The 14736-nt window shown below is 50.6% G+C and overlaps 7 protein-coding genes across 7 annotated transcripts; 5 read left to right on the plus strand and 2 right to left on the minus strand.

Moving 5' to 3' along the window:
- Positions 1 to 170: 170 nt before the first annotated feature.
- N7498_010865 (uncharacterized protein) lies at positions 171 to 645 on the plus strand (the record flags this gene model as incomplete). Its single annotated transcript, XM_058457921.1, has 2 exons — positions 171 to 465; positions 530 to 645. The coding sequence occupies 2 exons, from the start codon at positions 171 to 173 to the stop codon at positions 643 to 645; spliced, it is 411 nt and encodes a 136-aa protein (XP_058304820.1).
- A 902-nt stretch (positions 646 to 1547) lies between these two features.
- Positions 1548 to 1865, plus strand: N7498_010866 (uncharacterized protein; the record flags this gene model as incomplete). Its single annotated transcript, XM_058457922.1, has 2 exons — positions 1548 to 1640; positions 1701 to 1865. 2 exons carry the CDS (start codon positions 1548 to 1550, stop codon positions 1863 to 1865), a joined length of 258 nt encoding a protein of 85 aa, XP_058304821.1.
- Positions 1866 to 2880: 1015 nt separating this feature from the next.
- N7498_010867 (uncharacterized protein) lies at positions 2881 to 4458 on the plus strand (the record flags this gene model as incomplete). Its single annotated transcript, XM_058457923.1, has 1 exon — positions 2881 to 4458. The coding sequence occupies one exon, from the start codon at positions 2881 to 2883 to the stop codon at positions 4456 to 4458; it is 1578 nt and encodes a 525-aa protein (XP_058304822.1).
- A 371-nt stretch (positions 4459 to 4829) lies between these two features.
- On the minus strand, positions 4830 to 8194 carry N7498_010868 (vacuolar protein sorting-associated protein 54; the record flags this gene model as incomplete). The annotated part of the gene is made up of 3 exons (XM_058457924.1): positions 4830 to 5022; positions 5074 to 7912; positions 7975 to 8194. The coding sequence occupies 3 exons, from the start codon at positions 8192 to 8194 to the stop codon at positions 4830 to 4832; spliced, it is 3252 nt and encodes a 1083-aa protein (XP_058304823.1).
- A 420-nt stretch (positions 8195 to 8614) lies between these two features.
- Positions 8615 to 10952, plus strand: N7498_010869 (MCM DNA helicase complex subunit MCM5; the record flags this gene model as incomplete). The annotated part of the gene is made up of 4 exons (XM_058457925.1): positions 8615 to 8759; positions 8823 to 8949; positions 9000 to 10402; positions 10460 to 10952. The coding sequence occupies exons 1-4, from the start codon at positions 8623 to 8625 to the stop codon at positions 10950 to 10952; spliced, it is 2160 nt and encodes a 719-aa protein (XP_058304824.1). The 5' UTR covers positions 8615 to 8622.
- A 1146-nt stretch (positions 10953 to 12098) lies between these two features.
- On the plus strand, positions 12099 to 12476 carry N7498_010870 (CVNH domain-containing protein; the record flags this gene model as incomplete). Its single annotated transcript, XM_058457926.1, has 2 exons — positions 12099 to 12231; positions 12289 to 12476. 2 exons carry the CDS (start codon positions 12099 to 12101, stop codon positions 12474 to 12476), a joined length of 321 nt encoding a protein of 106 aa, XP_058304825.1.
- A 256-nt stretch (positions 12477 to 12732) lies between these two features.
- N7498_010871 (ribonuclease H family protein) lies at positions 12733 to 14265 on the minus strand (the record flags this gene model as incomplete). Its single annotated transcript, XM_058457927.1, has 1 exon — positions 12733 to 14265. The coding sequence occupies one exon, from the start codon at positions 14263 to 14265 to the stop codon at positions 12733 to 12735; it is 1533 nt and encodes a 510-aa protein (XP_058304826.1).
- Positions 14266 to 14736: the final 471 nt, after the last annotated feature.

Here is a 14736-nt window from a genome sequence, read left to right on the forward strand (position 1 = left end):
CACGAAGGCTGTTTCGAAAGCTATGGAGTAGCATACAGACCTCTGACTCCACAACATCATCCTGGTCCTCTGGCTCTACGATTCCTTTGTCTCGGAGAACTATATCCGTATCATCTTTTTCTATTACCCCCTCTATCCCTTGCGACTGTGCGTCCGTCCTGATGCCCACCATGGACGCCTTCAGGGAAAACAGGAACATAGAACTTGAGACTCAGAATTATGACTCGGGTGTTCTCAGTATGGCCAGTTCCAGCCCAAGCCTCTCTGCGGCCTCGGCGGCCTCTGCTGCCTTCATGGGAAACACGGGTTCTCTCATAGTGGTGAATCCTGATCCAAGTATCTCTTCCACCTCTCCCGCATCTTCTGACTCTTCTGCCTCTTCCATCTTCTCCATCCCTGCCCTCGTCTCTCTGCCTAGTCTCTTCTTCGTCAAACATCCTCAAATCTCTCTGGAACACGCCATGAGTACGTATCTTTATCCCAGCGGGTCATCCATGTCGTTGGAGGGCCAGGTGACTAATATGACCAGAGATGTTCTCTGTCCTCTATCTGAGCCCGAAAGAATGCCTCGCGGCTTCTCTCCCGCTTCAGGTCATAGTGGGCGGTCTACGTCTTCAGGACGTCCCACTTTCTCAGTTCATATGAGATGTCAGACATCGGAACCAGTTCTCACTACACCCCAAATTTCTCACACTCAACGCCCATCGCGAAGAAATGATAGCCCAGCCCTCAATCCTGACAGAATCGAGATCACAGGAACGAGCATCTTGAGCGGATACCTTCCCTCGTTAAAGATTCAGACCATGGAGTCTTTGATTGAGTTGGTCGATCGAGAGGGCAAAGAGTGGTCAAGAGGTGCCCGCTCGCAATCAAAAAAGATGTCTAGAGCCCTAACCCCCCGTCCGAGCTGGGACCGGGGTGTGTTCGTCAGGGCCGACAGCTTGCGACTCGTACCTCATACCCTCGCATCAGGTCAAGCTGCACGGAATCGTAGGCTATTGTAAAAGCGTCCCGTGCGGTTTAACTAATTTATTTAATTTTAGATTGATCTAGGTTCGCCTGTAGAGGATGTTGATTTTTGCGCGTTTCATTGTTACAGAATTGTTGGTCGTGTGCCCAGCACCACCACCACCACCACCACCAATAAAAATCGACGCAGAACACCATCTACTTTTTCTAGAACATGCTTATTTCCATCTCTCTATGTCATTTAATTTCCACATGGACCCTCTACTAGCGTCATTTCAATGGATCAACTCAAGGCCGCAGCCCATTCGTTGATGAAGTCATTGTGGGGGGATGACTTCATGATGCTGTCACGGATCCGGTCAAGATCTAGAGACTCTTCGATCGAGGTATTAAAGGCGCCCATAACCACTAATTTCTTTGCCATCCATCAATCAAGTCAAGAACTTCAAAAGGTACGCAATCTGGTCTCGATTCATCTCATGCGCTCCGGGAATTCATCTAACAATTGACACAGTCCAACTTTATATAATCATCTCTTATCTCCTCTATCTCCCCCAACCACCTACAAAACCTTCACAATGCCTCGCGGTGCCGATTACGACAACGGGATCCCCCAGAGCGACAACGCCATCGAGACCGGCCCCAACAAGGCCCACGGTGTCGGTGCTGATGTACGTGCAACTTTACCCAAAATTTGCCCATCGGAAAACCCATATCTAACACCTCAGCAGGACGGCCCTCTCGACCGCAAGGTCGCCCCCATGCCTGAAGAGACCGGTTCCGACCGCGAAGTCTACAGCGGTACCGGCGCGCCCGGCCACAGCAGCGGCAAGGGCGGCCACGAGCCCAAGACTCTCGGCGAGAAGAAGGGTCTCGGTTCCCTGCCCGGACAGTAATTTCGGTGCTGGCACCATTTTACTTCAAGTCTAGTGGCACGAGCTACGCAAGTTTCCTGTATACTTCAAAATGATCAGTGGAGTTTTTTTGCTTTCGGGTTTGAGGGCTTGTCTAGCATAGCTACATGAATATGAATAAATGATCTAAAGGTTCATTTCGGGTCAGAGTTTACGTAGATCATGTAGGGCTAAAAGGATGGTAAAAACTCTATCTGGGAGCTTTGCAAAAATGTGTGTTTGCCCGTCTTTACACGTCGACTCTATTGGATGAGAACTATAGACCAACACATCCCTGTCCTGGTAGTCAGCAAGATTTTTCCGGGTACATAGCTCTTTACCTACCTTTTTGAGGATCAACTACTGGTTTCAAATTCGTTGGTTCTATTTTTAAAATCTGGACTCAATGAGTTCGCTATCAAAGAACCACCTCGCCGAGTCTACCTTTGTGTTTCCTCGTTTGTGGTCATTGTGGCTTGCTTTGTCACATCCATTTTTAGGGTTCTAATATTCACCACAACCGCTGACTTTCCCGATAACAGCCATGTACTCATGTTTGCTACATGGGTGTGGGTACTCTTTGTTCTTAGATTACCTCCTTTCAACTCCGCCCATGTCATGTGCCTTGGGTTGCAAGGACCATGGTTCCCTATTTGAAATCAAGATATAGGAGATATCACACTTTTACTGAGTTGTGCATGTTTTTACGTGGGTTTCAAGTCGTCCGTCGGATTTCATCTTTAGGAACAATTGCCGAAATAAGCTGGACAGACAAGATGCCACGGTCTTTGTATGCGAGTGCTGGTTGTATTGTTATCACCCGTTGTGATTATATACATCTCGATGGCTGACCTCGAGACTCTTTGTCCTATTTTTCTGTCTTGTCTCTTTATTCTAAAGCCCATTGAGCTAATCTTAAGCCGTTGCCCCCTAAAGTCGAGGCCAAGTACAGAAATAAAGGGACCAATGCTTGCTCTTTACAATCAACTCACTTCCCTGTCAGATCTCATGCTTCATCATGGATGGGAATACGAGCTCGCTGCCGGCACGTGCGGAGAAACGCTTGCCCTTCTCTTACATTTTGCTCGATCTTCTGCACGGAAGAGCCCTCTGTCTTACTGTCGATGCGCCATCCCAACCCATCTACTCTTTTGACAGCCTAGACTACTCCATTGCAACACACGAGGAGCTATACGTGTGGTCTGAGCACATCTCTCTTGCTCAGGTTCCAGCAGATATCCTCACAGCTGTGCTCGACAGGCTGTTCTTTATCGGAACCGAATTTCCCCATCTGACCTGTGGCAGTATACATGCTCTACATACCCTTAGATCCTCTTGCAAGGAAATCTGCGATGTAGGCCATGCTTGGATTGGACGCGAGGAGATCCAAAACTTCTTCGGAACCATTCAAAAGGATATTCTCATCCGTGGCCCCATGCAACTCTCACAAAGCAATGTGTACTCTGTCCGCGTGCCGAGAGGAAATACTCTGGCTTATGATGCCGCAGCAAATTGCGTGGATTGTTTGAAATTTCTCACCGAGAACCACCTTGTCGGTATTCAATTCTACGACGAGACTGGGAGAAACTATCTCCACGCCGCGATTGACAATGACAACAACGACTGTCTGCAATATATACTCAATAACCTAGCCCCAGGAGACATTGACCGAACCACAGCCATTAACCTCAGTCGACTCTGTGGACATCCTCTCGTTCAGCTGGCTGAAAAGCGTAACCAGCGCGGCTTCGAACTCGTCCTGCAACAGCTCCTCGGGCACTATAACCCAGCTGATCTGTTCACTGACAACTACTTCAAGCTCAAATTGTGCGCCTTTGTCTCTCCGGAGTTTGCTGAACAGCTCTTTGTGATGGATCTGAATATCGGCAACGCCAGGGACGAGCACGGGACGACTTCATGGCACGCCGCAGCACGAGGGAACCCTCACGGAGAAGATTTCATGATCTGGCTCTCAAGCCGGTCGGGCACGGAGCCAACCATCAAAGATAACAAGGGCCACAATGCACTGATGCACGCTGCTATGGGGAATCGAAGCACGTCCATACAATGGCTATGCAGCCATGTCGACCCGATGGAGAACTGGGTTAACCCAGCCACACAAGATGTTGGAAGTGGCCCGGCATATGCACTGAGACTTGCAGCAGAGTCAATGGAGGAGAACAGCCCAGACATCTTCCGCGGTATAATGCTCCGTATCCCGAGAAACCACTTTGAGAACCTCCACAACGCAATCTCCATTTTTAAATTGATCTGCGACACTCTTTTTACAACCAGACAGAATATGGCTATCCAACATGCCCATCCTACTCTGGAGCACAGGATGGAATGGGAGAATTCATGGCGGGTGGCAGCTGCAAAGTGTCAGAACCTCGGCAGTTTTCTTCAAAAGAGGCGTGGTGGTTGGCAGGGCACGACTGCGATGAGGGCAATTTGTGATTACGCGCGTGGTCGGGATCTTCCCATGCTGGTTCATGGTATAGCCCCCTTGCCACCGGAGGGAAAGTTTTGGTTCCGGATTTTCAAGGACCGAGAGGCTGGGGGAGGGGGAAGATGGCCCTGGTCCACGAGTACCTAGATCTGTATTTATTATTCGGCGTGTGTAGATGTCTTCTTGTTTTCTGCATTCCAAGATTTTACTTAAAAAGTGTATGGTTTTAGGACATTCAACTACATACCACCAAAGGGTGTTGAAAATAGAACTTTAAGTCTACTTAACATATCAATCAGATGGAGAGTCGAAACAGACATCTTCAATGAATATCCACGAAAAACGCCAGGCTGATTCTATAAATGCAACTCATCAGACAGGCTATGTGTTGACAATGATTCAACAAGCAAATGACAGAGCGCTTCTGTACAGATTCTAAAATCCATGCAAGCATGCGAGAAACAACGTGAAAGAAATTATATGTATAGTGTAGATGTGCCGATCAATGGCAAGGAACATCAAAACTCGGGTGATTCGGAGCTGCTGCCTTGGTCTTGATTTTCGCTCGCGGATTCGGCTTCTGGCTCGGGTGCAGGGACAGGAGGGGCAGTGGTTTTGGCTTGGACAAGCTCGAGCAGCTTATCACCGACTTCGCCAGCGCCGTTGATTTTGCCGAGCTTCGTGCGGAAATGCTCGATGTCGGCTTGCATTCTGGTCATGGGATTAGCAAATCATCACGCAAGGCATATAGATAAGACTAACCTCTTCTTGCCTGCCTCCGACTCAACTTGGGCTTCTTCAAAGGCCTTCATCCATTGGCCTCGGTAGTTGCTAAACACAGGGCCCATAATCATTTCAACGGTCAGATCGGGGAGATGCTTGCTCAGGACACGGTGCAAAGTGCCGGTCTCCTTGGCCAGGGTCTCCATGTAACCATGAACGCCTGATGAGTTGTCCACATCCCAATCAATCTTTTTCATGGCATTGACATGAACAGTTGACCGTGAGCTCATGATATCCACAAGCTTCTCATGGATGCCGGTCTGGTGTTCCTGGCAGAGCCGCTTGACCTTGTCAAACTCGGCCATGACTTGATTCCCTTGTCCATGGCGTCGAACAAATTCTCGAGCATACGGTACCATGGCAATAACGAAGCTCAATGCCTGCGATGAAAGGGCAAGGTGCTTGGTCGTGATGTTCTTCAGGCCTGCGCTGCGCGTAGCGCCCGCCCCGAGAATCAATTGTGAGGATCGAGAATTGAACAGTTTCAAAATTTCCAGCAATTGTGGAGCAATATCCTGGATCATGCTAGGAATATTGGCCATGAGGAACTCGAATTCCTCGATGCTGCGCATAATTTCCACGGCTGAGTCGGGCAGAATGTATTTCTGTTCGTCAATGACCGCAGGGCGCACCTTCTCCTTGCCAGATCCGTTGACGCCGCTGCTTGCTTCGGGGGTTTTGTGTTTCTCATTGTCATTATCTGGCACCCAAATCTTCGAAACTTCAACCCAGGCTTCAATATCCTTGGTGCTAGCGTTGAGGATACGCGTGAGAATGATGACCTCGGAATCTCCAAAGTCACGAGCATCCCACCGGTCTGCATCCATGACCTTGACAATACGATGTCGCTGGCCTTCACCAAATCGAGTAATAAATTCCTTGATCTGGTTGCTCACAATAGTCTTCAGTGCAGTGCCACCTCGCCCGGAAATTGCTTCGCACTCGTCAGCAAACAGGCGGTTAAGAGTGAAGTATTTCAGGAATTCTTCTTTCGAAAGCTGAGATGTCTGTTCCGACCGAACTTTGAGAACCTTTGTGATCTGAGACTGAGCAATGTCTACCGCTTGGCCGAGCAGACTCGACATGTCCAAAACTTGCAAGATCTCATCCTGTGCCATGGCGGATGCGGATGATCCATCGTCCCCACGCTCCGGATGAGGGCTTCGTGGGGATTTGGCACCAACAGTTGGGGAGCTTCCAAGACCACTGGCGACATCCAAAAGAATTTTGACCTGAACACTCAGGCGACGCAAGCATTCGCTAATGCCCGTGTATACTGCCACGAGCATTGCGTAGGCATCCTCTGGTTCAAGTGCACGAAGATTGCGCGCAAGAGTTGATGATTTCTCCTGTTGGCTTCGCTGCCGGTCGTTGTGTGTCGATACTGATGCCATAGACTCGTTGTCGTCATCACTGGAGCTGGGCAAGTGGTTGCGAATCAATCCTTTCATCTCTCGTAGAACGGCCGTTTTGAAAGAGGTTGCCGCAGGAGTTGTATACCGGGCTCGGGCCAAGCCATTGAGCTGAGTTTGCAATCTAGACCGGAGCTCACTATCAAAGTTCATATATGCCGGAGACACCATGGATGCAGGACGTTGACCACCACGTTGTCGCTGGAAAGAGGCACCCCAACGCTGCAAAGTCACATTGGAAGACACATTTTGGACATGTTGACGCAAGTCTCCCAAAAGATCGTTCAAGAAACGGGATTCGTAGCCCATTCCAATGCGCTGTCGCAGCATCGCAAGATCATCGGACGCCCCTTCAAGAGCCTTGAGACCTCGAATGTCAATTGCTCGCCTTGGGAGATCCCTGTCGTCTTCTTCGGCGGGGCGATCGGAAACTTTCTCGCCGGCCATCAATTTATCAACCTCTTCAAGCTCATCCGCGGCAACCTCAATATCTCCTTGTTCGACGAGTTCCTCGCACCGGGAGACAGACTCGACAACGTCACGAAGCTGAGCCACTGCGGCTGCCAGCATCCGCACGTTTTCCCTCCGCCGTCTCAAATTCACTATTTTCAGGCCACCCAGAGCCATCTCTTTATCGATTTTCTGCAAGTCTCGCCGTAAGATCTGGATACGGTCCACTGAATCGGCAGCTTCGGCATGCAATTCCCGTAGTGAACCTAAAGCTGTGAAGAATGACTTGGAAGCGGTCGAAATGGACGAAATCAGGTGAATTTCCACCGTATCCATATACCAAGAGAGCTTCTCTTGGAGAATAGCATTGGTAGCCAGTGCCTTTCTTCCGGTATAAACAGGCTCTGGCGGGCCTCCATTCGAGTGCTTATCATCCTTTATCGGCGGCCTTGGTGGTCTGACAACCTCGGATTTCTCCGAGACCACATCAAATGTGCGGGGATTCTCTAGGTGGAAATCCTCGTCGAAATAAACAGATGGAATGGTAGATAAAGGCGTCACGGCAGGCCCGCGACCCCGTGAGCCAGCCGAGGAACGTCGTCCGCGGGGGTCATAAGGCGAGGTGGGCCGTGAACTACTCGTAGACATGAATGAAGATCTTCGCTCGGGACTCCATGGCATCAATGATTCACTATCGTCTGGCTTGGGAGATTTAATCCCCTGTCCCTGCTGATTCTCTTCCCCGGCGTTCTCCTTTGATTGTTGGAAGACATCATACAGACCGCCGACTTGCGACAGGTACGGTTGGAATACCTTGGGGTCCACATGCATGATGTTTGTGAGAGTAACTGGGGGAATATCGCGGGAGGAGGGGGGTTTGTATCCGGTGGCAGAGGCAGCAGTATGAGGTGTCAAGCCGGTGCGGACTATGGGCGGTTGCAGCAGCGTGGAAATGGCTGTGGAGAGCGTTAGCAAATCAACAATCAAGATGCTCCGAACCCTTGTCCGTCCAACGAACCATTCTGTCCAGACTCGGCAATTGAGCCATGGTGGTGAGAAGTGTCTAGGGCCCCTCCAATGCTCACGATGGAGCTCGCCGTAGATCCCCTCCTCAGGGGGTACCGTTGAGAGGGTACCCGCGGCGACTCTAGCTGAGGCGAAGAGTAAAAGGAGATAGACGGAGTCGATGCGCCTGATGCCAGGCTATCAATTGACTTGCGCGGACTGGATGGTGCCATGTTGTGCAGGTCCGCGAGGCGGATGCGACAGCCCGGGGTCGATCGTTGGGGAAGCTCGGAGTTATCTGATCATGACACACGTATGTCTGACAGCGGAACTCTCAGTCCAGCACAGCAACAACCACACTCAACGCTTGAGCTCATCAGACTATGCAGCTTCGGTCCGATGTCGTCCACAGACCAAGGGGGCCAAACGTAGTGAGGTGGTTTTTGTTTCCAGGATGCCATGCGCATGTCCACCCAATCGGGAAGGACGCTAGCCCGAACGGGAGATCTTTCGGCAAAATGGTTTATCCGGTCAACTGTGCCTTTATGCCTCAGGCAGAACCACTTAACGCGTGAAGCCTGACGCGACGCGTTGCGTGTTTCCGCCCAAGCCAAAAGTTCTCTCCCTTCTTGACCTCCACCATCAACCATCACCACCAGCCATGGATAGACGCACTCCCTATACCCTGAGCGTTCTTGCGCCCAGCACCAATGGTGTTGATGAGTCTCGTACAACCACTCAAAATCGTTTGAGGGACTTTGTGCTTGAATTCCAGTTGGATAATGCATTCATCTACCGGTACGGCATCCCACATTCATGTTCTCGAGAGGCTTGTTTCCAAAAGCTAACCTGATGCAACAGTGATCAATTACGCCAAAATGTGCTTGTGAAGCAATATTACTGCGACATTGACATTGCCCATCTAATTTCCTACAATGAGGAGCTGGCCCACAAAATCACGACCGAGCCGGCCGATATTATTCCTTTGGTAGGCGAAATCACTATCCTTAGACTGGACATTCCTGCTAACCCGAGTAGTTCGAGTTGGCACTTCAAGACTGCACTCGCCGGATCGTCTACCCCGGCCAGCGGGACATCACTCTTCCATCCCACCAGCTTCTCCTGCACTCCTCGGCATCCCACATATCTATCCGTGACCTAAATGCCACCAACATCTCCCATCTGGTTCGAATCCCCGGTATCGTCATTGGTGCTTCGACTATCTCGTCCAAGTCGACTCTTATCCACATTCGTTGCCAGAAATGCGACCACAGTGAAAATATTCATGTCGAAGGTGGCTTCTCTGGCCTGTCACTCCCGCGGCGCTGCGGTCGTACTAAGGAGCCTGGTGACCAGCCCGGTGAACAGTGCCCTCTCGATCCGTACGTGGTTCATCACGAAAAGTGCCAGTTCGTGGACCAGCAAGTCCTGAAGCTTCAGGAAGCCCCTGATCAGGTGCCGGTGGGTGAACTTCCACGACACGTCCTTATTTCTGCGGATCGCTATCTGGCCAACCGAGTGGTTCCTGGTTCTCGCTGCACTGTCATGGGTATCTTCTCAATTTACCAAGCCAAGGGTGTCAAGAAGGAGGCAGCAGTTGCTATTCGGAACCCGTATCTGCGGGCAGTGGGTCTCAACACAGACATGGACCAGACCGCCAAGGGTAACTCCGTCTTTTCTGAAGAGGAGGAGCAGGAATTCTTGGAGCTTAGCCGTCGTCCCGATCTGTATGACGCGTTGGCCCGAAGTATTGCTCCGTCCATTTACGGCAATGTGGACATCAAGAAGGCCATCGTCTGTCTTTTGATGGGTGGCTCAAAGAAGATTCTTCCCGATGGAATGAAACTCCGTGGTGATATTAACGTGCTCATGCTGGGTGACCCTGGTACTGCCAAGTCGCAGTTGTTGAAGTTTGTTGAGAAGGCTGCACCCATCGCCATCTACACCTCCGGAAAGGGTTCTTCGGCTGCCGGTTTGACGGCCTCTGTGCAGCGAGACCACACCACCCGCGAGTTTTACCTGGAAGGTGGTGCAATGGTGCTTGCAGACGGGGGTGTTGTCTGTATTGACGAGTTCGATAAGATGCGTGACGAGGACCGAGTGGCCATCCACGAAGCCATGGAACAGCAGACTATCTCCATTGCCAAGGCCGGTATTACCACGATCCTCAACTCCCGGACGTCCGTTCTGGCCGCGGCCAATCCGATCTTTGGTCGTTACGACGACCTGAAGACCCCCGGCGAGAACATCGACTTCCAGACCACCATTTTGTCCCGTTTTGATATGATCTTCATCGTTCGGGATGAACACGAGCGCAGTCGTGATGAGAAAATCGCACGTCACGTCATGGGCGTGCACATGGGTGGTCGTGGTATGGAGGAGCAGGTCGAGGCTGAAATTCCGGTTGACCAGATGAAGCGTTACATCAGCTACTGCCGCAGGTAAGTTCGGTATTCTCAGCCACCCTTTGCATTGGTTCTAACATAATATTTCTACAGCCGCTGCGCACCTCGCCTGTCCCCCGAGGCTGCCGAGAAACTCTCGTCTCACTTCGTTTCCATCCGAAAGCAAGTGCACCGAACCGAGCTCGAGTCCAACACCCGTTCATCAATCCCCATCACCGTGCGTCAATTGGAAGCCATTGTTCGTATCACAGAATCTCTTGCCAAGCTGCAGCTCTCTCCCATTGCCACCGAGGCCCACGTTGATGAGGCCATCCGTCTGTTCCTAGCTTCCACCATGGATGCCGTCACCCAGGGTGAAGGCCAGGGCAGTAAGGAACTCATGGAGGAGGCACACAAGATCGAAGAAGAGCTCAAGCGCCGCCTGCCTCTCGGCTGGAGCACCAGTTTGGCGACGTTGCGTCGTGAGTTCGTTGATGGCAAGGGTTACAGCGAGCAGGCACTCAACCGGTCTCTGATAGTCTTGCAACGCAGAGAGACTGTGCAGATTCGCTCCGGTGGCTCGCAGATCTACCGCAACGCGCCTTGATCTGTGTCTATGATGATTCTGAAATGTTTACTTTGATACACTATGTGCTACTGGCGACGGTTCTTCGGTTTGTGCATCTTCGGCTCGAAAGGCATGGGAGTTTATGGAGTATTTGGCGTGTATGATATCAGGCTTGGCGGTGCATTATTTTTATGAGCACGAATGCATTATCTATTCCCAATGAATCCTCCCAATCCACTCTCGTACGTGTCATCTAAGACGTTTGACCTTGTCCTAGCGACAGTGGGGGCAGATACGCCTGGTTTGCAAATAGCGGTCAACATAGACTGCCAAGCAGCTCTTTTGCATGTGGGTTTGTTTTCGATTCCTCTGTTTTTTCCTCATCTTTACCATATCATCTAGGAATATATCAAATGGGTTCACAAAGGGTGGTGGAGAGATACGGACATGTTTATTCCTGCCATCAATCCAACGCCCTCCGCGCTTCTTCAATCTGACAGCCAAGTGTTTGCCCAGACTTCTAATCTTCTTGCATATAGGTAGGTAAGGCCTTGTGACTAAAGCGCCCTAGGCACCAGAATTTTCGCTCTTGGCGCCCCATATTCCCTAGACTTTACATTGACAGCACGTTATACCACAAGCGAGGCAATGGGGGCATTCTTGGCCTGCATAGCGAGTGCAACATCATGGAAATCCACTCGATCCTGTGGCTGAGAAATAGGGCTGCATCATGCGCCACGATAATGGGATAATGGTGGCGCCTGATGAATGGCTCCGTGGAGGAGGGAACTACGGTATATTTCATAGCAAAGGATGAAGTTAACCCCACTTATTCTCTAGCTCGGTGCAATGCCAAGATCATCTACGGCTTGATGCGCTGTATATACTAACCAATTAAGTATTTAGATGCATCTCAGCCTCTCCACGGTGTGACACCTGTGTCCTCGAACCTGCTTCCTGGGGCGCCCAGGGTGGGACATCTGCAAGTGAACAGCCCACATCTGAATGGGTAGCAAATGAGTCTGGGACAAGGATCGGACAAGAAACCGGGCTGCTGCAGAGGACTTTCGTAGAGTGCAGGTCATTGAAATATATAAAATAGGGCCATGGTTCTCATCATAATCTTAGACAGTCAACCCAGATATCAACCCCCATATCAACCTTGGAACCTTTCAATCGAACACGATGAGCTTCCACCAGTCTGCTGTTAGCTTTGAGCTGGATGATGATCACATCCTCAAAGCTGTGCTCCGAAACGAGGATGGCGATGAACAAGAGTCTGAACTGGATCTAAACAACATTATTGGCAATAACGACGGTATGTTGCCCGTTGTGTTTTACCCTTCTTGAAACTCCAAGGCTGATTGATTCGTAGGCTCTTTTGAGTGGGGAGGGGAGAACTTCAAAGACAGTGCCGGTGACATTGAGCTCCACCGCGAAGGAGACGAGGAGGTCCCTATCCTTCGTGCTAAATTGAACAACCTCGACGGTGATGAGGTGGATGCGGATATCAATCTGGCGGAGCGGATCACAAATGAAAATGGAAACCTGGTGTTTATCTGATGAAATAGATGGCTTGCATCTGGATTACGTGGTCAGCAGCTCCTGTTCTATTTAGGATGGTCGCTCTGGGAGGACTTAGAGGAAAGACAATCAAAGGGATTTTTAAAAACAGAATGTTCATGCATAGGAGAGGAGTTAAGAATAAGTTATCGCTTGCAGGGTGGTTGACAGGATCCTGGAAAGACATGAATTCCGATTTGGTGATACAGACTCAAATCGACTTTTTCAAGATCAACACAACACATCTTGATTCCTTTCAGATATCAGCCGAAGTACTTGAGTCAGAATCAATGATGACGATGGCTGGTGGCTCAAGGAGAACTGGATTCAAAGGCTTAGCCGCCACAGTACCATTGGAAACTCGTCGTTGGTAATTGACGGGTGTCCAACCCAAATAAGGGTCCAGCGCTGGAGCTGGTAGTGTCTCCTGGGGGCCATGAATCCATTCATCGGCATCTCTGTCAATATTTGGCATCATGATAGCGAGAGGGACTGGGAATGAAACGTGCGGTGTCATCGAATGAAGGAGCCGGCGCCATGGTCTCTTTCTTGTTACTGGCTGTTCTACCTCCCAGGCGTTGTCCGCAGAAGGAATTGGACGTACTGTCGGAGGTGAGTAAGTTTCATCCGCACCAGAGCTTCTCGGGATCGATAAATTTTCAGAGCCCCGATGTGTCCAACAAAGCTTTCTGCCCATAGACCGACCCATAGACTGAAGCATTTTATGAATCCGGCGGCTCTTGCATCCCCGTTCAAGGCCCCAGTCAGATGCTAGGGAATGGGCAGTCGTGTTTGCAATCTTGTGGGCCTCTTCGTTGCCCGGTACACCCTTGTGTCCGGGGACCAAGCGTAATTGGATATTTGCCCCAAGCCCCCGAAGCTCACTGTAATGTCTGATGCATTTGCGGATATAATCGTGCCACAGTTCAACTGCCTCCCGGCCTCGCATCGGACGGCCAGAGCGGATGATATCAAGCGCCTCACAAGAGTCTGTGAAAACAAATACGCGATACTCTGGTTGGATCTGAACTTCACGACCTTCGTCGCGAAATGCTTTGGAAGCAAGGCCCCGGATGCCCTTCAGCTGATCCACGGCAATCTCTAAGGCATGTGAAATCGCAAAGACCTCCGTGAGAACGGAGCAGTTGGTTTTATATGGCAAAGGAAATCCTTTGCCATCCCAGTCTTTGTGATCAGGCGACCTCTTCCACACCACTGATCCAGCTCCGCAGTTATGGACAACAGATCCATCAGTCCACAAAACGATGCGGTGCACCTTTTCAGTTCTGTATGGAAGACCTTCCATCATCAGAGCGAATCTTCGGGCCTCTTCACGATTCTCAACCAAAATGTGACCCTTGTATCCCTCAGACAGCCCCTGACGGGGGCGAGAACGGGAGACACATGGTGAAGGGGATCGTTTGCGCTTGAAGGTAACAACCGGTATCCTGCGGCCCGGACCATCTGCGAGAGATGAACTTGTCGATGTCTTCTTCAAGGGCAAAGGAGATGGCTTGCGATGCATGTTGGCCCACTCGGCCATCTCTTCCTTTGAAAACACGCGGGCTGGATTTTCCGGAATAACATCCAAAGAAGATGAAGAGGGGTGGCCTTCGAGCGGTCTGCAAGCCTCATCACCGTGCTTGTTGGGGGAAAGGGTCCGTCTGGCGGCACTAAGAGAAGTCAGCCGAGCTTCGAAAGCGAGAAGGTTGTCCTGCAAGCCTGTCGGCTCATACTCCTGAATATGCTCCAGATGTCCTTGAACACTCTTGCAGTAAGAGGTGAACATCGTGGCGATTTGGGTTGATATCTCGGCGAAGCCGTGTCGAAGGGTCGACTGGACGAGGAAAAGAGGAGGGAGGATGAGCGGACCTGTGAGGATGAGCCAAAGCAAAGCAAGTGATTGGAAGATGCGAAGTGGAAGAGTAAGAGCTTCCTTCGAGACACTCTTTCCTTGTTGAGATGCGGACGTTCCAAGGCTATTCGAGGAAGCACTTCCACTTCCACTTCCACTTTCACTTTCATGGCTCATCATTTCTATTACCGGCTCCCATTAATTTGGCACAAGCGTATTTTTACTGGTCTCTCCCTGGATACTCTTATCTCGCGGCGTATACGGCTTTATGAGATCAATCAACTATGTTGGGTTATACACACATACGATCACGTGGTTGTTACGCCGGCTCTTTGAACAGTTTCAGCCTCGGAAGCCTCACATACCCAACCTTCTACGAGTCTCCAAGTTGGCGGCTGCTTTGAG

Source organism: Penicillium cinerascens (genome assembly GCF_028974065.1).
Source record: "Penicillium cinerascens strain IBT 15544 chromosome Unknown scaffold_4_segment0_segment1, whole genome shotgun sequence".
NCBI classification, from domain to species: domain Eukaryota; kingdom Fungi; phylum Ascomycota; class Eurotiomycetes; order Eurotiales; family Aspergillaceae; genus Penicillium; species Penicillium cinerascens.